At 43.5% G+C, this 21,868-nt stretch overlaps 1 protein-coding gene across 1 annotated transcript in view; it reads right to left on the bottom strand.

Annotated features, from left to right (window-relative positions):
- LOC144783418 (parapinopsin-like) overlaps positions 1–20,520 on the bottom strand; it is a 144,872-nt gene extending 124,352 nt beyond the window's left edge. Inside the window, exon 1 of the mRNA XM_078662406.1 lies at positions 20,193–20,520. Coding sequence (XP_078518532.1) covers positions 20,193–20,520 — 328 coding nt within the window. The remainder of the gene's footprint in view (positions 1–20,192) is intronic.
- Positions 20,521–21,868: the final 1,348 nt, after the last annotated feature.

The raw sequence follows: 21,868 nt of genomic DNA, 5'->3' as shown, positions 1-21,868 counted from the left end.
AGGGAGTCCCCCACTTCAAAGGCTGGCAAAAGGTGTAAATATTGGGTCCCCTGAGCCACTTTTCTGACCACTTCTAGACCTGTGGAAGACTCAGAAGAAGGACTACCCTGCTGCCCTGCTGCTGGAAGAACTGCCCTGCTGCCTCGATATGTTAATTCATACCTGAACCCAGGACCACCAAAATGACTCCAAGGGCTAGCTGGCTGGCCTCTTGTGTGAGCTACAAGGACATGACAAGCTACAGAGACCTTTCCTGTATCTTCCCAGCTGACCAGGCCTACAAGTGAACCTGCCTGAGCCCTACTAGAGTGAATCCCGGATCCCAAAATGGTGCCTCCACAGGCCCTAGACCCTTGGCTGGCCTCAGAGCATGCTCTGTTAACGAAGAGAGAACTTCTGATGTTTTGGGCTGTTTGCAACCATGAATGGGTCCGTTCCTACTGAGACTCTGCCACCCATGATGTTCGCCAACATGAAGCTCTGGTAAACCTGACTCTTCCCAATACAGCGACTGCCAGAGACAGCAGACAAAAGCAAGATCTGCACTTCACGCTACAGCAACAACAGCACCTGATGACCAATAACGCGAAGCTCCAGCAAAGACCGCCCACGATGCCCAACCGGATCTTCCTTCTACAGCAATGACTGCCATTGACACCAGTCCTGCTCCTCGCGATAAAGCGAAGATCATCTGCGAATCTGTCCATGCTCCTTGCGACCTTTTCTACCCCGAACTGAACTCTTCGCGCCGGACTTTGAGATGGTAACTTTTTCAGTGGAACTAACCAGCTCCCTGGCTCCGGCCTGGGCTCCATCGCGGTTGACCTGAACTTGACTTTCTACAGGTCTAGTACTTACAGGTGACAGAAAGTTCCACTTTGTCCTTTTCGGCACTTTACTTACCTAAAAACTTTAAAATTGCATAACCCTGGTTCTACTGATTAAATGATTGTCATTCATTTTATTGATTACAATGTACTCAATTTTTCTAAATTGTGTGGGATTTTTCTGGTTTTGTGTATTCACTTTATTTCTGTTTGTGTGCTGCATAAATACTTTATATATTGCCTCTAAGTTAAGCCTGACTGATTTTGTGCCAAGCTACCAGAGAGGTAAGTACAGGCTAATATAGTGACTTTTGTGGTTCACACTGACAAGTATTGCGGTTGTTGTTTGTGTAGGGTTTTCACCCCCCTCCCTCAATCAAAAAACGAAATTCTTTCAGTGACAGTGTAAATACACACTGCCAGAGCTGGTAGACTGGACTTTCATTTTCAGTTACAAGCGAGACTTCTATGCCTTGACAGAGCATGTTTTATAAAAGGAAAACCCACTGCTTTGCCAAAGTTTGTTTTGAATTGTCTCAATATCGTTATAATTCCATAACTACTGAATGAAATTATACATTTCCATTGTTTTTTTTATTGGAGACTCGTCGGTCGTTGGAATTTCGCATTATTGCCAAATTTACTCTACGCACAAAACAAAACATGGATGGGGGAGCGAGGGTGGCGTGGCACAGAGATTTGGGAAAAATTAATGAAAATTGTTATAAGGCTCTGGTTTCATGCGAGCTTACGGTACTGGGGGCCTGGTCGGGCCATAACAGTGAGACAAACATTCAGATATGGGGCGATACCTTTGGGCAATGATGTTACGTTTAGAATTGTACAAACACCACACAGAACGGTCCGTGACGTTTCTCCTTTCTGTAAACACATTTATTTTATTAGCCCTTTCCTGGATTGGAGGGTGGATTTGGGTGGGGGCGCACGAACCAAAAAAGTAATGGCGCCTTCAGAGCCAAATCTCATCAGATGGTATCGACGTAATCCACCCTTATTTAAAAACATCTGCCGTCTACTGATAATGAATGAACACTTCCCCAGTATATTCCTTTCTGTAAGAGGCATTTCCACTAATCAGCTTTCATTTGAGAACAGATCAAAAGATACCATTTGCTTATTGCCTCCCAGTTGCTTTTTAATTCTTTACTTTGCTTTTCAAAATAACATAGCAAATTTAAGAAGTAGATTTCCGGAATATGAGGTGAGTTCCTTATTTCCAGAACAGTACAATATAAATTATACATAATACTGGCTACTATTGAGAGTTCGTGTCCTTCTTACTTTTATGATTCGTATTCATTTATTGATTTCGTTTTGTTTGCATATATGGACGAGACCCAGCTCTTTTACATAGTCACACTGAATTTCAAGGTACTATGGAAATTCTTTTTACACATAGAGTGTTATACCATTTTTAGGTTAAATTAGAACAATGAGGCTCAGATAGCCAGACGAGCAAACAGATACAGTATATCTATATACACATACGCAATCAATTTAAAAAAAGAAAAACATCATATATGCCCGTTTTCAGAGAAATTATAGTGCACATTACCAAATCACCGGTCGGCCCTTGCCGCCACATCTAGTAGCAAGTTATATTTGGCAATGTTATAGAAAAAGTAGGCATTTATGGAAAAAGTATTGTAGGAGGGATTTTGTTCAGATGGGAGGAAGAATTCAGTTCCATTCCTTGGGCGCATTTTGCGAAAAAGATTGACTCAAAATTCTGGATTTTCTGAAAAGTGGTATTAAAGTTGAAGAGCATTAGCACCTCCTTGGCAGCGAGTGCCTAGACTGAGAGTGCAAATTCTTGAACTAGATCAGTTGGAGCCCGAGAGTGAGTTGTTTTTTATTATTTTTGAATGGTTGACAGCTTAAGATACTTTTTGTTAATAGATGAAAACATATTACAAATATTAGTATATTTTATGTGTAACCGTGTTGAGCAAGTATAGCGCCTCTTGCTTTTTGCCATGCATATGGTGCTAGAAACCCTACTTCTACAGGGGGTAGTTATAATAACACAGCAATAAAGAGTATTGATGCAGGGCAGTTTAGAACCTAATGTGTTAATATACGCAAAAAGTAAAAGAAGCGGGATGAAGATTTGGTATCAAACCACCGTTGACCAACTCCTGCCATATTGGCCTTTCTATTGGTCTGTCCTTTTCTGTTCCCTTTTTTAAAATATTTTTTTTATTGAGGTAATGGATAAGACACAGCAATACAACAATACAGGTCAATCAATTGGAAGGCAAAGATTTAAGAGTATAACATGACTAAGGGGGCAGCTGGAGGCATCACATTGGATATAACACGGAATCGAAAAAAACAAGCATTGGCAACGCAATAGGTCTCGCATTTGCAAGTTAGCTCTATTGGCATTGCAAATGTAAATGTTTTTTACTAATGTGTTTCGGAGTGGAGTGGATGTATGTAGTGTGCAGTGGAATTGTGTGGTATGGTGTGCAGTGGAATTGTGGATTGTAATTTTGTGGTATTTACTGTACTGAAAGTATGTGGAGTGGGATTGTGCATTATGGAGAGTCATTATATGGTATGGTATTTTGTGTTGTTCAGTGTTATCTAGTGGAGTTTAATTATGTGGTGTGCTGTTGAATTTTCTGATGTGATATGGAATTATGTGAGGTGGAGAGTATATATGTGGTGTGTTATGTAATTGGGTTGTTGATTTGTATTATGTGGTTTCTTGTTGAACTATGTGGTGTGGAATGGAAATGGGTTGAGTTGATTTGTGTTGTGTGGAACTGTGTGGCGTTGAGTGAAACTATGCTGATTGGAATTCAAAGCAAGCACAATGGAGATGATGGATGGAGCGCTGAAACTTTTCAGACACTCACCCCTAGTCGCAGATCTGGGCTGAATCCATCATCGTTCTTTAGTTTACTTCGCCACCCCAGATCAGACCCACCCATATGCAAATCAGTCTTGACCCTGTGCCTCATGGGAACAGTCCAGCCCGAACTGCCAAGCTAGGTCTTCACTGGACAGAAAACATGCATCCTGGGACCGATTTCGTGGTAATACCTCTCATCACTCTTGCTAGCTTGAAAACATTCGCACAGTGACCAAGGGATCCACGTCTGGGCATACCCTGTCAACAGAGGGCGAAAAAGCAAACACAAGGAGATAATGGACAGAGATTTGAAACTTTTCAGACACTCACCCCAGTCACATATCTGGGTTGAATCCATCATCGTTCTTTAGCTCACTTCGCCACTCCAGTTCAGAATAGCCATATGCAAAACAGTCTTGACCCTGTGCCTCATGGGAACAGTCTAGTTAGAACTGCGAAGCCAGGTCTTCACTGGACCAGAAACAGGCATCCTGGGACCGGTTTCAGGGTAACACCCCATATCAGCCAGGCTAGCTTAAATCCAGTGGTAAACTGGAATTGCATAGGGAGCAAAAAAACAATGGATTTAGACCCAGATCTCTGTACTAGGGTGAATGTTTGAAATTGATCAGCATTCTGTCCATCAATTATTATTTTTACATTTCTCACCCCGAGTGGGACAGGGTCCCATGCTCTTGATGCCACTGGAGTCAAGCTAGCCTGGCTGATGTGGTGTGATGCCCAGAAACCGGTCCCAGGATGCTTGTTTGCAGTCCAGGGAGGACCTGGCCTGGCTGTTTGGGCTGGACTGTTCCCATGACTGGGTCTAAACTGGAATGGCACGGGGGGCAAATAAGCGATGGATTTAGGCCCAGATCTGAATGTTTGGCATTGATCACCATTCTGTCCATCAATTGTTCTTTTTGCATTTTGTACATCAGATCCAAAGCATGCTAGCGGCCACGCACGTGTTCTGCATGTAAGCCAGCATTTTATCCTTCCTAATCCGCCCAATGGGGTTAATGGGTTCATATAATACCAAAACAATTCTAAACATGTGGAAAAGGCTGCCATAAGGTTGTGTTCGAGTAAGCCTGGTTAAGTACAGTTACACAGCTGCGTAGCTTTAAAACCTCTCATCACTGTTATTCAACAGGTACTCATTTTACCGACTTACAAAGAATGAAAGCCAAGGCAGTCCTGCTTAGATCAAACATGTGACATCCATGTTTTTTTAAATGTCGTTTATCACACAAGGATATGGACAAGCATGGGTTATGTACAGTGCTTGATTTGTAAAAGATAAATACATTAATATGTGCTAAAACCTTTCAACACAGGTTCTCTGGATGAACACTAAGGGTGAATCCCACTACATTGGGTGTTAGATGAACAGCACCACTCCGGTCTTGAGATGGTTCATTTGTGGAAAACCAGGGCAGCACAGAGGTCAGTGTACTAAGATGGTAACAACAAATAAGTATTCTCCCCTTTCCTGCTGGCTCTGTCCATTCAAGATGCTGGACTCCTCTAGCCACATGCTCCTCCCATGGCAGAGAATCCACCAGGAGATGGACCCATCGGAGCAGCTGACTAACAGCTACACCACGGCCAGAACTCATCACATCTTCTCCATTTGGAGATGGGGTGTCAGCTGCTGCTGCCTTTATTTACTCCTGAAATGTCCTTCAAGTATCCTGAATACCTGCAGCTTTAAGAAGAGATCCCAAATACCCACAGCACGCTGCGTTCAATAGGAGTGAGCGGAGTTCATGCAGAATAGCCACTGGAACACATTGTGTAAAGGTGGGCACCCTGTCCGGGGGTGCTCATCGAGGATGTACACTGCAGGACGACCTGGTGCTCGGACCGGTGATGTGGAGGGAAGCAACGGACAGTGGTGCATCTCAAGATCAGCTGAGCTCCACCAAGTGGCATGCAGCCCTCATCAGAAATTAAGGATGGGGCCGGGGGAAAAGACTGGGTTGCTCTCACACAGTGGATCTTCTGCTTGGGAGCATGGCAGTAGACTCCAGGACAGACAAGCAACATAGTGGATCAGAGGCCACCGCATATATCTTCAATTTGATACACTGGCTGAATGCTTCAGGATTCTAAACCAAATTCAGAAGCAGTGTTGTTAAATTGCCCATTAAATATGAGAAATATCAGAGTGAGCTTCTGCACTGCAGTGAGAGGAACTGTAGCTCAGTCCAAACACAATCAGGGAGAGTCTCTGCAAATAAGTTAAAGTCTTCAAAATTAGTTTAAGTGCTGAGCACCAGCAAACATAGGCTCAAATTAAGCACAGGCTATATCTTTTCAGAAATAAAATAATAAAGCCTTTGTGTAAAAATGAATGTCCATCCAGCCATCCATTCATTCACCCACTCATCAATACATCCACTCACTCACCAAGCCGCTCATACTCCCATTGACCCAGCCAGCCACCAACCCAACCATGCAACCCATTTGGTATTCCACTCAATGCAGGAGACATGAACAATTAGGAACACCGTGAATAGTTGGATGAAAGCTGAATGACTGTATTCTGAGCTATTCTGCACTTGAGTGCTTGATTTTTAGAGCCACTTTGCAGTACAGGTGCTGCATTACGTACGCCGCGTAATGTCCCCGTCTGCTCCACGGTGCACCCTGTTTGTGCATAGCAAAGAATGGCACTGTGTGTCTGATTAGGAAAGTTTTTTTACTGTCCCGAGAATTGGTAAGAACTTGCACTTGTAATAGTGACAGTGCAGCATTTAAATATAGACTGGCATAAAACTGCCTGTCTGCCTTTTAATCTACAGGGATTGGTTTTAGAAAATACTGGTATAAGGTTCCCCCCTTGTGTGAGGGATCACACTGTTCCGGTTTGCAAAAATCACTACTTCTCACAGGTGAAAAATAATGTTTTTCCCAATGCTACAAAGATAACAGTGTAAATATGTGCCGGTGGGTGGGGGTGGCTAGCAGCACAGGTATGAACAACAATACACAGAGCAACTCAAGAGGCAAGGCAGACAAGTGCCAATCTACAGAGGGATTTATACACCAGTAACAACAGCTTGAGCAAGGCTCGGTGGCAGATTGAGAAGCAGACAAAAAATTGGAAGAGGGAGTTGTATGGGGGCACGCTGAGCACAATGTGGATGTCAGAATTAAAGAACAGTTGCTGGAAGCATAGGATTACTGAGAAAGGCAGAGTAGGAGGATTTTTTAAATACATTTTGTGTCGTGAAAGAACAAATAGGATTGGAGTAAAAAGTTAAGGGGATAAAAATGTAAATCCGTATTTGTAAAGCACAAACTACTCACCCTTACGGGTCTCAAGGCGCTGGGGGCCGTCGTGGAAATTAAGGGGCAGATTTACAATAACTAGCGCATCCCTGCATAGCAGCAGGGATGCACCAGTTATTTTGTGTCACAACAGAAACCCCTTGCGCCACCATGGATGTGCCGCATTTACAATGCGGCGCACCATGGCGCAAGAATAGACAGATGCGTGACGCATCTGATGCCGTAAAGGTGACGCAGTGCTGGAGTTGAGTCGCAAGTGCGACGCAACTCCAGCACTGCTCGGGGCGCCTTATACTAGCTGTGCTGCGTCACTCCTTATGCCTGCTTCCAGCAGGCATAAGATTTTGACGCAGCGGGGTCGGAAAAGTGACTGAGTGAAAACTAGATTTCACTCAGCCACTTTTCCGAAGCGTTCCTGCACCGGAAGCCCCCCCCCTGTGCCGGAACGCCCACATGAAACCTGACACAGGTTTCATGTGGCGCAGGGCTTTATAACGTGAAGTGACACAGAAGTGATGCAACGGAGGCCCAAAAGTGGCGTACGGGGCTTGTAAATCTGCGCCTTAGTGAGCTATTGCCCAGAGTCACATGGTGCTGAGCTGAGCTGCAGCCAGAGCCAGGGATCGATCCGTGAACCCGGTGCGCCTAAATCAGCTGCCCTGGCCGCTGCACCACACCTCTCCACTAAAAAGAGGAAAATAATGTGAAGTAAAAAGTCTCACTCCTGGAGGGGTTTACCATGGGATGATGAGTAATGACCCAGAGCACTGTAGAGGAGAGAATATAAAATAACAAATTCATGCACCTGAAGCCGCAATCAATGAAAAACCAGGTGCTAGAGACAGCCCCTCTCATGCACCGCCTCTCTCTATCTCTCAGTTGCAGTGTGTAGGTGTGAGGTGTGTAATCTTGCACAAATCTGAATAGTTTTAGCACAGGTTTTATCTTTCTCCCACCTACAGGTTTAATGTGGGCATTGCATCCCAATTGTATGTGGCAGTGATCCAGCATTACTCCAGTCTGGGTTTTGCATCACTCATTTGTCGACTTGGGTTTCTACACATTCCTGCAATGCTGAAAGACAGCGAGCAGGCAGGCGCTCATCAAAAATCCAAACAGAGTGGGAAGAAGGGAGTATTGAAACTTCCACCTAATGCCTTAGGGATGCACTCCCAAGTATGGGGAATGCCTGCCTACAGCTTATGTGTAGGAGTGATGTGTAGAGCTTCAGCACCACTCACTTGGGAGCCCAAGCACCAGTGACATGGCATGAGGGTGGGGATGGGAGCAGGGGACTGGTTCCTCGAAACACAGACTCTAACGTTTGACCTCGGTCTTTGAATGCACAGCAAATGCAATGGGATAAAAACATGATTTACAGCCCCATTTACAGAAATGGACCCCGGAGGACTGAAACACATTAAACCCTCTGCTCAAATGCTCTGGAGAAAGCGAAAAGTAGTCCTTAAACAGATGGTAAAATGGGACAAATAGAAGGATACAAGTAATGGGGCTCTGTTCTGTGCTGATGAAAAGGAGGGACAAAGAGGAAGGATTGACCACAAGCAAGCAAGGATTTTTAAATCACACTGAAACAAAAAAAATGAAAAGCTGTAAGCCAACAAAGAGAAGTATATACTAAAGTATATACAAGAGGTCTCGGAAAGCTCGACCTGAAAATGAAGAATGCACAAACTATGGAGACGGGTGGGCATGATGAGACTGTATTCACAAAAGAAATCCCCTAAATGGCTCCCAGATCTTCCGGAGCCGAATACGTCGCTCATCATTATCTATAATCATGCACTCAAAGTGACCCATATTGATAAATTCCGCCACCAAATCATAGGATTGGGGTACTGTGTCAACAACCAATGTAGGCCAGAATTAGGTGAGCTACGGCAATAGAAAAGAAGTATATACCACTTAAGTGGCTGAATATAAAGGCTGTGTGGCCTAATGGCTGAATATAAAGGCTGTGTGGCCTAATATCATTAATTTAGAATCCCACCTCAAGGTGATTGTAAGTCTGTCCTTTTCGTAATCTTCATTTCCAACGTGCATTGTTCCTTTTGAAATGTCGAGGGTAGGTTTTTAAAAATAACAAGCATACAGGTACCTATGACCTGGTGATAGATATGTACTTAGTTTTGCATGAAAAGTTTACAGGGTTTGGGCAGCTGAAGTGAACATTGACACACTGACTTCTGGTGAGTTTGGTGTGGCTGCGACAGGCTCTACACTAACATGTATGGCTCAACTACAAGGTCTATGAGGGGTCTGTAGTGACTTTCAAAGGTACTAGTTGAAGAGGAAAGGATGCAATTCACATGGCTCACCACAATCAACACTCCATAAACCCAGGCACCAGCATTTTGGAGGATGTTTCATGATAAGCAACAGGCACCTGGGTCCCTGAGCAATTACCTTTCTCTAGTAAACCCAACAGCCTGTTGGAGATAGTGGGGCTTATGTGAGGCAGCAAAGCTGTGAGAAAGAAGGGAGCCATGGAGCAAGAGGACAGAGAGCTGAGGCTTCAGGACATGGAAGGCAGGGGTGATGAAGGCACAGGGAAAGCCAGGTGGCTGGATCAACTGGACTTGTTCGTTGGCAAAAGCTTCAGGATCAAATACCAAAACACTGGTGCTTTCAGTGATCCACCTCCTCAACAAGATGTGTAGGAAAGAGGGTTATTAGTAGGTGTGGGTATTCACCCTCAGCTAGTGATAATATCTCAATCACTAATCGATCTATTCAAGTCTCATTAATTTAATCCTTGCTCAAACCTTGGTAGCTTAGCAAAAGAGCAGCCAGGCTTCACTTAGGACACAGGTATGTGTAAATCATTTAATACCACCAAAACAGTAGATAAGTAAAAGACACAACACAACACCCGCAGCTATGTGGTCATTATAGACTGGGACAAAGTCAACGTTTTAGGCTGAACGCAAGGGAGCACGGGGCGGATAGGAGGAGGGCTAGGTTCTGGGTAAAAGTTTACCTTCGTTAATAAAACTTTTTCTTGGAGCTTTTCTCTCTTCAACTGGCTCGTTGGCAGCTCTTCAGGCTTCTCAGATCCGATCCAACAACGGCAGCTTGTTGCTGCATGATGCCTTGTTAAGCCTCTGGAAGTCTTTGCCCTCAATGTCGACGGCAAGGAGGTTCAGAGCTTTCAGCGGGACAAACCCAATTCACAAGATGACGTCTGCGACTTGATTCTCGACGTCGAGCGAGTCTCCTTCTGGATCTTCTCTGCAAAACTTTGCAGAAAGTTTCCAAGCTTTCAAATCCTTAAGTTTCTTGGTTCTTTTGGGGATAATATGGGTCCACTAGCTCAGGGCAAGGCATCAGAGACTCTGGATTGTCTCTTAGGGGTTAGGACTCAATTTCCCACAATGCACCTGCACAGTCTAGGGAATCTCCAGTTACAACAGTCAGTTGGGGTGATCCTCTCATTGGGCTTGCAGGTGACTTCTTTCAGCTCTTTTGTACCTTTTGCTGATCAAGGAGTCCACTCCTTTTTCCTTTGAGACAGGCACAGGAGCTTTGAGAGTTCCGCAGTACAGTCCTTTTGAGTGCAAGCTTTTTGTGGTGCAGTCCAAGGGTCCGGCAGGCCAGTTCTTCTTCTTTTGTTCGAGGCAGGTAATATTCTGAGGAGCTCATGCAGTTCTCCCATATTTATCCTCCATTCTGGGCTAGGAAGGGTGGGGGGACCCCCAACCAATGGGGTAAATGTATCATACCATTTCCTGCAAAGTGTGGCATATTTTTGACCCAGAATGCACTATTTTGCCAAAAATCATAACGGATAAAATCTCTCCTCGGTGTGTGTATGCCTATGTAACCCAACCCAAAGGTATGGCTACTATCTGACTACACTCCTTTTCCTACCCCACTCCTAATCTAATTAGGGGGGCTGCCATCTGGCTGGGGATCATGGAAGTGGGGGCTGGCCTGGGTCCTGTGACATCTGCCCTCCTGCCTTTAAAGTCCAGCTTATCACCCCAGCTCCCTTCCCCTCCCTGGCAATTCCAGGAAGCAAATCTCCTCCAAATAAATGGCTTTGCTCAGGCAGTCAAAGGCTGACCAAACAGAAGAGGTTGCTACAGGACTGCTGTAGGTTCAGGACCACCTTCTTTCAATACTTATATTAAATCCAACCTTTGCAAGTTGTTGGATTTCCTATAACCATTTATATGCTTTGAATGATATTGCTAGCTTGCTCTCAAGCAAAGATAGACTTTATTAAGTTTAATAAAGACTTGCCATGTTACCCTATGGGGCTAGCAGCACTACAACAGGGAAAAATGACGTTGGCTGTTTTTCCCTACAATTGTATACTACCTACATATTTTATACTGTACTTACTTTTTATAAGAATGCACCCTACCCATGGGACACCTAGGGCAGACCTTAAGGGTGATTTATAAGTTGTAAACATGCAGTTTTGGGCTTTGGAGGTACTTTTAATTCCAAAGTCGAATTTTGCCATCGTTTTTTTAAACCAGTCTGCAAGGCAGGCCTGGCTTTAAAATTACAACAGTCACCACAGTAGTGGACACTTAAATGCATTAAGTCCACTGAGGTCTCGAAACCTACATGCCCTACCATATACTAGGGACTTACAGGTAGGGTGCTCTAGCCCATTAGAATTATACAAATTACCATATACCTTTAGACGACAGAGCACTTGCCCTAAACCTGGTTAACAGAGCTCAGGACACTTTCAGGGTCAGTAACCACCAGCAATAGTCAAAAAATCAGGGGTATTCTATCCATACTCACTGTCTATCACACTAATGCTTGGTCAGTGTCTGGCCTTCAGCCAGCATTGTTTTTGTCCAAGAGTGCCCCTATGGTAAACAACCTTTACAACGAAACTTTTACAAAGCACTACCATTACAACGCGGTCATTACAACGCAAACCATTACAACGCATTGCGCTGGGGGGCGCTCTAGGATAGGGAATAAGTTTAATTTACTATCCAACACCTTCCCTAGTGTCCACGGGGACTGGAGTTGGAATAGTAAATTAAACTATTCACTATCCAACACCCAAAAGCACTATGCGTTGTAATGGATTGTGATGTAAAAACCGCGTTGTAAAGGCAGGCGTTGTAATAGCCTGCGTTGTAATGTCATACATCCGTGCCCCTATCTACACCCATAAAGGTAGAAATACCCGATGGTGGTCATTAGTTGCAGGCACTCAACTTTAATATTTAAAGGCAATTCAGTAGTCACAGACGAGTTATAACAATACAAGCTCCTGTGCAGTCACACAAAGAAGTCTCAACTGCCTCTTGCCTCTTTTCTAACTTCAACTATACTTAGTTACTCCTGTCTGCTTCAGGCTCCAAATGTCCCAGAGTAAGACTGCAAAAGGCACATGATGCACAAAGGATCCTAAAATGTCCCTGTTTATACCTCAATCTCAAATCCTATACACAATGAAAACTGATCACAGCTGGATTCAAAAAGATTGCTCATTCAAAAGTTTACTTAATGCCTGCCACATGCTAGCCACAGCAAGTTATTTTTCAAGGAGTCCCTTTGTTCCCATAGCTATTGCTTTCTTTAGTTAGAATGGCAGTGGCAGAGACACTATATCCTCCAGAAGCAGTAGAGAGGAATGAGATGGCAAAGGCGACAGATAAAACAATCAAATCCTTTCCAAGCCCAAAGGAAAAACACTAATTCGTAGCATAGTCCCCGAATGAAGTGAAAACTGTGGATTCAGACCAATAGAAGGTGCATTACAGACATGTTCACATCCCTCAACAACAAAAAAGCAAACAGCGAATGAAAGCCTACTGCATGAGATCAGAAGAGAGATGCAGCAACGAAAAGCTCTGAGGAAAGAGTATACTGTTTGTAGTAGTTCCCTGTTTGCAAAAGAAATGTGGAAGTCCATGGTATCCAAATGCTGAGAAGCAAATGTGTTAGGATGCATCAGATGTCCTCAGCAAAAAAGACCCTGTAGATGGAGAATGGACATAAGAATCCTACAACTCAACAACCCAGCAAAACAATGAGAAACTCCTTCCTGTCCAGTCCCTAAAAATGCTGTGGTTTTGGAAACAATTTTGGAATTCCTTAACATGTACAACATATTTAGGAAATGCATTGGGAATCCGAATACCAGCAATAGTCCCACTTTGTAAGCAGAGCAAACATGCCAAATGCCCGATGACTACAACTGAACCTGGAAATGTCCATGTTTCTACGAGGAGCCCAAAATTAGTACTGCAGCAAATTTGGGCACATAGTAGATTTTCTGTAGGAGTGCGGTCTGTAATAAAGATCTCAGTGGGAATCTGTGAGTTGCTCTCAAAGGTAAAAGAGTTTGTCACGAATGCACCACGGGGAAAACATGGCGGCCAGCTAGCGAGTTGGTCGCGAGTGCCTGGAGGGAGTGGCGTGTTTCTAGTGAGAGGAGACGCGTCGGCATGGTGAAAACTTGAAAACGCATAGAAAAATTATTTTGGCAAGAAATCAGACGTAGGGTTTACCTGATTCGACCCTTCGGCGTTGTTTTTTTTTTCATTCAGGCAGCGGCGGTGTATGGCGGCGGAGGAAGGGGAGAAGGATCCTGTGCCGAGGGCAGCAGAGGAGGAGCCTCCTAGGGAGCCAGTCGAGGAATCGGTAGGCTGCGCAAAGTGGAGCCGCACCGCAGTGGAGATCGGGAGGGGCAGGCGAGCCGCGGCCAGAATTCAGTTCTGTGCTGGCGGGGCGGTTGGGAGAGGCACCGGGATCGTGAAGGAGTCAGGCACAGAGGCAGGACAAGGGCGCGGACAACAAACGCAGGTACAAGCTGTTGTTACTGTGGGAGACGTGAGGGAGGGAATAGCGGTACATGAGGAAGGGCTCAAGGTAAAGGTTAAGGTTAAGACTGCTCAGGATAAAGCGAGCAGTAGGAAGAGAGAAACTGTACATGGCGAGGCAGATAAGAGAAATGTGGGATATGAACTAAGAAGCACAGCTAAGACTAAAGGAGAGGGGGAATTTGGTTTGCAAGGAGCTGTTAGAGGAAATAAAGAAAGGTGTCAGAAGACTAATGCAAAAAAACATATAAAGTACAACAACAGAATAAGTAAACAGGGAAAAAAATAACAGTTAACCCCTCGCTGAACGATTATTTTAAGCCGCAGCCCAAGACGTTGGTTCTTACAAGGGGGTCTATTCTAGATAGCACTCCTCCAGGAAAATTTGAAGGAGTAATTAAAGAGCAAGAGCAAGAAAGTGAGAAGACTCCACAGGAAGGAGGTGTTGAAAGCATTATAGAGAAGTCTGGTTCAGACAAGGTTTGGGTGGATTGGACTGAGCTTGTGAGTCCAAACAGGTATAAAATCCTAGAAATGGAGGAAGAAAGTCAGGATGTGGCCAAGACTGAGCAAGAGGAGATGGGCGCCTGTGGAGGTCCCGGGATTTCAGAGGAAATACCCTGTACGTTAGAGACACAGAGTGTTGAAAAGTCAGGAGGGAGTGGAGAAAGGGACAAGGACTTCATGGAGGCAGGGGGTTCAGACTCTGTAGTTATTGCATTATTAAAAAAGCTTGACTTAGATGTGCACAGAGGGTTCGAGGAGTCAAAGGCTAATCAAGAAGGGATCAGAGAGGCTTGTGCCTTGTTGGAGGCCAAGTATGAGGAGTTGAATGTCCGCACAGAAGCGCTGGAGAAAGAAATTAAGGAAATTCAAGGCAAGGTGGGGGTACACAGTAAAGATCTGGACGAGTTAAGACATAAGGAAAGAATCTATGAGGAACGCTTAGAGAGACTGGAAAATATGCAGCGCAGGAATAATTTAAAAATTTTGAAACTTCCGGAGGGGAAGGAAGGAGACAATATAAGGTAGTTTACTGTGCGCCTATTAAAGGCAGAACTCCAGTTAGAAGAAACAGAAGAAGAGATTCTTTTGGACATTCAGAGAATACATCGGGACCCTTTCAGACTCAATCCAAATCGCTGAAAACCCAGGAGGATTTTGATAAATTTTCAAACATATAGCTTAAAGGAAAAAATCCTTGCAGCTGCTTTCAAGAAGGGAGCATTGAGGGTGGGAGAGGCTAGGGTTGAGGTTCGGTCAGACCTATCTGTGGTAACTGCCAATAGGCAGTGGGAGCTAGGTAAGAGAATTGAACCATTAAGAAGTTTAGGAGCGAGTGTACAACTGAAGTTCCCTGCCTTTTTAAAAGTGATGTGGAAAAATAAAATGTACACGTTCAGATTTGTTGAGGATGTAGACGCTTTTCTGGAACAATGTCAGAATGGAGAGGTATAAGAGTAAACCGATATAAATCAGTTGAGAAACAGTAAGGACCATGCCGAGGGCTTTTTTAGATTGGGTAAAAGTAGTGGATAGAAACACGACCAGCAGAACAGGCACTCAAAGGACCCAGGATGGGTCTAAGGATGAAGGTTGGGTTTTCCGGGGAGGGAGGGTGGGGGAGGAAGAATGGGAGGGAGGGGAAAAAGATGGGGATAGGAGGGAAAGGTCACGGGGTTGGGTTAGGAAAAAAAGATAACATTTGTTCTCATAAGTCATCTTTTCACCTGGGTGTCGAAAAGTAGTGGGAAGATGTGGGATGGTGGGGGGTAAAGTTAAGGTATTAACCTGGATGTCCTGGAATGTAAATGGCCTTCGGTTCAAAGCTAGAAGGGATAGGATTATGAAATACTTGAGAGATCTTTCAGTTCAAATTATGATTCTGCAAGAAACTCATTTAACGGAAGCAGAATGTAAGAAATATTTAGGTTCACAGCGATGGTTAAAGCAAGTGTTTTACACTCCACAAACGGCGGTGACTAAAGGTATTGCTATCCTGATCAGGCAAGGGTTAGATTGTCTTGCAGAGGGAAGTGTGGCCGATATCAAAGGAAGATGGTTGATCGTGAATTTAAGGATAAATGGTCTTATATATAATATTATAGGGTATTACGGTCCAAACCAAGATGATGTGGGCCCCCTAGATGAACTAATCAAAGAAATGATGGGTCTGACAGGTTTTATTGTTTTAGCAGGCGACTTTAATACGGTGCTGGATAATAAACTAGACAGATCAGCTAACAGCAGGGCCCTGACCAATAGCAAAATGTCACTTAGAGTAAAGGACCTGATAGTGCAGTTTGGTTTAAGCGACGCGTGGAGACTAAGGGCAGGCCAGGCATTAGGTTATACGTACTATAATAAAAAATATAACCACAGGTCTCGGATTGACTACTTTCTAATAGATCGAAGACTTACAGATAAAGTGAATCAGATAATGCATGTGGGGGTACATCTATCAGATCATTCAGCGGTCAACTTGGAGCTTAAAATGGAATCTATTGAATCAGCTCCAGTTTGGAGATTGGACCGTACTGTTCTGTATGATTTATGAGGCTATGGAAATCCTTAAACAGGAAGTTGTTGCAGTTGTGGAGAAAAATGTGGGTTCAGCAAGGATAGACATTGTTTAGGAGGCGGCTAAGGCTTTTCTCCGGGGCAGACTGGGAGCTTTGGGGGCAAAGAATAGAAGAGTTTATTTTAATAAAATAGAGGTTCTAGAGAAGGAGATTCGTCAGAAGGAGACAGTAATGGTGAATTCAGGGGACCCGCTGGTGAAGGAAAAAATTGTGCAAGATCTGGAGCAATTGAAAGAAGAGGTAGTCACAGTGGTTAACAAGAGGGTGAAAGAAAGATGGGAGGCCTCGATCTGATGCACTTTGAATATGGAGAAGGCACTAGTAAACTACTAGCGTGGAAAGCCAGGAGGGATCGGATAAGAAGTATGATTAAAGAAATAAAAGAGGGGGATTCAGGCCGTGTAGTGACAGAAACTAAAGAGATAGTTGAAGCTTTTTACAGACACTTTGAGGAGGTATATAGGGAAGATCTTGCTCCCGAAAAGGATGAAATAGAAAAATGGATAAAAGCTTTGGTTCCAGTGACAGAAGAAATGCAAGAGCTGTTAAACCAAGAAATCTGCCAGGGGGAAGTAGAGAAAGCTGTTAAAGAGTCCAAAAAGGGAAAGCACCAGGCCCGGATGGACTACCGGTGGAGGTATATAAGGTTTTGGGGGGGAGCTTGCTGCCTTTAATAAGTAAAGTTTTTAACGAGGTTTTTTTAGGCAAGGCGACTCGTCCCACATCATGGAATGAGGCAAATATTATTGTTATTCCCAAACCTGGAATATCACCAAAGAACCTGGATTCATACAGGCCTATTTCACTTTTAAACAGTGATTATAAGTTGTTTACTAAGATCATGGCAGATAGGCTTGCTAGGATAGCCCCCCACCTTATCCACGAAGATCAGAGAGGATTCATTAAGGGCAGGTATTTAAGGGAGTTAATATTCTCTTTGATTGGAAGCATAGACCTTGCAGGTACATACAGCCTCCCTCTGGCTGTGGTCGCCCTCGACGCCGCTAAGGCGTTTGATCGTGTGAACTGGGAGTTTTTGAAGGCTTTGATAGTACATTTAAGATTGGGGGTCAACTTTGGTGGGGTTTTGGCCCGAATATATCAGTCACCTACATCGAGAGTCTTAGTTAACGGGGTACTAACAAAGTCAATAAAAGTAATGAGAGGCACAAGGCAGGGATGCCCCTTGTCCCCCCTGTTATTCGATCTGTATATAGAGCCTTTAGCCTGTAAAATCAGAGAGGCAGGTGGGATACCCCCTTTTGAATGTTAGGGTTGGGTTAGAAAGATCGGGCTATATGCAGATGATATAGTTATCCTAACATCAAATTTACATCAAACATTGGACACCATAGGCTCTTTAACGAAGAAATTTGGCGAAGTTTCGGGATATCAGCTAAATGCTGATAAGACAGAAATTATGTCCTGGAATATGGTAGCGGAGGGTTTAGTTTGTAAAAAAGAAATAAGGTACTTAGGTGTCCAAATTACTCAAGATATAAAGGATATCACTAAGGTTAACTTTGCTAAAGTCAGGAAGGAAATATCTCTGGCTTTGAGGGGGTGGGTCCATCTGCCTCTAACGCTTTATGGACGGGTTAACCTTGTAAAAATGATGGTGCTGCCTAAGATAACCTTCTTATTTGATACGTTACCTCTTATGTTTGAGAAAGAGGGTTTTGTACGATTGCAGAGTGAGATTGGGTCTTTTATTTGGGCGGCCAAGGGATCACGCTTGTCCTGGAAGAAAATCAGGAGAAGACTTTTGAAAGGAGGTTTAGCTGCACCGGATTTTCAGATATATGCTTGGGCCTTTGGGCTTAAAAACTGCAGAATGCTTTTGGGAACTCCTGAAAGCTCGGTGATCGGGGAACTATTATCTGTGATGTTAAGAGCAGAGAGCATTAAACAAGATGGGAATGAATTCGAGGAGAAGCTGGGTGAAGAGGCCCCGATAAAGAAAGAAGTGGCGAGCTGGTACTGGGCAATTATTGAGATGCAGGACGGACCATTCACACTGCCGGACCACCTGTGGGGAGAGTGCTTGCCAAGGATCGCTACAGAAGACTACTGGCAAGTAACTATGTTGATTCTTTATAAGGTGGTAAAACCTGCGAATTTAAGAAGGAACCACTTGTTCACTCTCCACAGGGCGTATTGGTCGCCAAAGAAGCTGGCTAATTTCAAAAACGGTGGGTCGGTGAGATGTCCTAAATGCACCAGCCCAAATGAGGATGATATGCACATGTTTGTCACATGCCCGGCGATAAAAGGCTTCTGGGGAGATGTGAGTATATGCTTGTCCAAGGTACTGGCCCAGGATTTTGAGGTAAGCCCTGAACTTGTCATTACTGGTAGGCTAGATATTCAAATCAGGGATGTGGACGATAAAGTTAAGTTGGTATTCTATGCTATTCTGTTGGCCCGAAGGGAAATATGTAAGCTATGGGTCTCTGCTGATTCCCCGACATGCTTAGCTTGGATTAGGGCTATGAGGGCGGTGGCAAAGTTGGATATGAGTGGTCGGCAGGAGAAAAGATACACATTTTGGACTCTCTTTTTAAATCACTATAGGTGAAGGGTATAGGTGAAAATTTAAGGCAAGGGTGTCAGTAAGTCCCATGATTAAGCCTCTCTGAAATCTCGGTGGAAATTTTGCTCTACGAAGGTTAGGTAAGGGAGTGTACTCCCTCCCAAAAGGGTAAAAGAATTTCCTATTATATGAGATGAAAACACCCTGTGGCGCAACCGTAAGAGAGAAGGGTGAGGAGGGGCAAATGAGGACAAAAAAAAAAAAAAGAGTTTGTCACCAAAGTGAAACTTGCGTGCACATAAAGGTTGAAGTATCTGGCTCCATGCAGGGGTGTTGCTTCGGGTGTTTGGTGTGTTACAAACCCCTAATAAATTAATTTTCTGGTAAATAGTTGGGTATGGGTGCTTTCAGTCGTGTATGGTGAGGTGTCGGTCGGATTTCACCAGGAATGTCTACATGTATGTATGTATGTATGTATGTATGTATTTTAATGCTTGTTAAGCGCGACTGTCACCCAGAGGGTATCCGACATGCACACAGACAAACACAAACACACACACTCTCCCTTGTTCAGTTTTGAAAGTCTTCAAAATAGGTTTGTAAGTTTACAGAATACTCTTTCCCTTCACTTAGTAGCCCTACCAATCTGCGTTCTTCTTCCCTTCTACTGCACCTTAAGTTTCTCTCATGCACCCTACCCTCGTATAATGTATTTTAACCTTATATGTCAGCATGATTGTTGGGGAATCTGAAGCTCCCCCCCCCCAATCTTACTGACCAATATACGCCCATTCCCATGGTCAGATATAGTGAACTGAAGGAACCTTTGGCTTGGTTGTTCGTTTGTGATATGAAAACAGTACATATAATTGCAAATTTCTGATTTTGTGATATATTTGTGATATATTTTAAAATATTCAATGTATACTTAAGGAAACAAATTACGTAGCTAACTATGGTTAAAAGTAGTAAAAACTGATCTATATATTGTATCATTTAATCTATGTTAGCTGTTGTTTCTCAGTTGCATGTTATAATCTTAGATCTAGCCTGCTTTAATCACACGCCCATAAGAAAGAACAATACATTGGTTAATTGTAAATTGTTAACTACAACATGTATGATCAGATAAAAAAAGTTTTCAGTGTTAATAAAATTAGAGTTTGCAGATAAAATTCATTTTATTATCTCAGAGCTAATGGGAGACTGTCAGTAGTAATGTAGACATTCAGCAACTTTACTTACCGAAGAATGCCACAGCAAACCCCTCAATCACACAACCGGCCCTGCCCAAGTTAAAATAACCAACTGCATTGGTTTCAACAGTCAAGCCTCCACCAAGGACAGCCACGCCCAGATCGGCCACAGCGAGATTTACCAGGGAGTAGTTGATAGGCTGCCGGAGCTGTTTGTATTTGCAAGTCACTGCAATGACCGCTGTATTCAAGAATACGGATCCTGTTACAAATATTGCCATTATGACTGCCAGTATGGTGTAACCAATTCTAGGCATTAGAACCTTTGGGACAAGCACCTCCCCAGAGATGTTCATCACGATTGTCTTGTCATCCATGATGGTGTCCAGGTTACTGGAAAGTGTGAAAGTCAATCGATTTGACGTTTCAGCGTGGCTGGCCGGAATCAGCTTCTTCAGGCTTGGTCGCCAGAGCCTATGCCTTCAGTTATTAGTCCCTTACTCGGCAGCTCCCTCTGATATAACATTGCAATTGGCACAAAAAACTGCTAGATTACTGGACACGTGAAGTTAATCCAGAGATCCGGATTTCTTTCAAAATAATACTTTCCACCCATGCCACTCTTCTAATTAATCTGCTGTAGCACTTTAAGGATTAGAAGAATATGACTAAATTAGGCAGCCTCGCGCGCTTTGTTCAGGGCATCCAACCAAAAACGAAAAAAGGCATGTTAGAAAAGATGCTCATGGGCACATAACCTAAACAATCATGCACCTAAAATATTTACATTCAATTTTAACTAATCTGTAAATGTGCTACTTGCGATTTGTTGGAGAAGTGTACCCTTGAGATTTTTTGCACTGCAATCGATCAAATAACTCTTGATTGAAGGAATCTTGTCTAAGTGACCATGAGACATGAGTTGTCAATATATATAACAGTTTAAGAGGGCAGAAGTTGACGAAAATGTGAGCATCCAGTGTATGAATATATTAATGAACACAGATGAAAGCCATACAGTGCATTTGTGTTTTTGCATTTAATTAATTACTGGTCAGTAAAACAAGGATTTAAAAAGGTTTTTATGTGCATTTCAATCCATATTTTCAGAAGATTAATTGCACAGCTTGAAAAAAAAATCGATTAATGCCATAATACATTTTGATAAATGCGATATAACATACTCGTGGTCCTTGCCCAAATCAGACCACTAATGAATAGAACATTCTAGCACACCCAAGTCTGGTTCACATAAGCCATTCTCAAATGTTAAGTAAAAAATCTGCCATTATTTATTTGGGACAATGTAAAATCCATTGCTATAACTCGTCCTCCAGCGTTAGCATGTAACTCCAAACCAACTTCGCACAAGAAGTCAGAGAGCAGAAAATGTGAGAATATTTTGTTTTCTGCCTTTGCCCCAAAACAGTTCGCTTACCGTCTGGTCACTGACATAAATGGTGGGTATCTTTAACTATAAACGTCTGACTGGTTGAATATCAGACTAGTATTCACAATGGAGTCAAGTAAACCCTTTTAAACATTTTGCCAGCAAGGGGTGTTACAGCCTTTCGCAGAGTAAGAAAATGGCAAGAACCCAGATAATGTGCAAACTAGGTTGGCTGATATGCCTCAAAACATAGACAGCATCCTTGCAGTCTTACTGATTCGCAATGAGCCGTCGCCTGGGAGAAGTGAGGGGCTCTGATTTTGGGGCACCTTTCC

This window comes from Lissotriton helveticus, chromosome 9 (assembly GCF_964261635.1).
Source record: "Lissotriton helveticus chromosome 9, aLisHel1.1, whole genome shotgun sequence".
Classification (NCBI taxonomy): Eukaryota; Metazoa; Chordata; class Amphibia; order Caudata; family Salamandridae; genus Lissotriton; species Lissotriton helveticus.
Note: the sequence above shows the minus strand (reverse complement) of the source record. Positions and strands in the feature narration are given on the sequence as shown.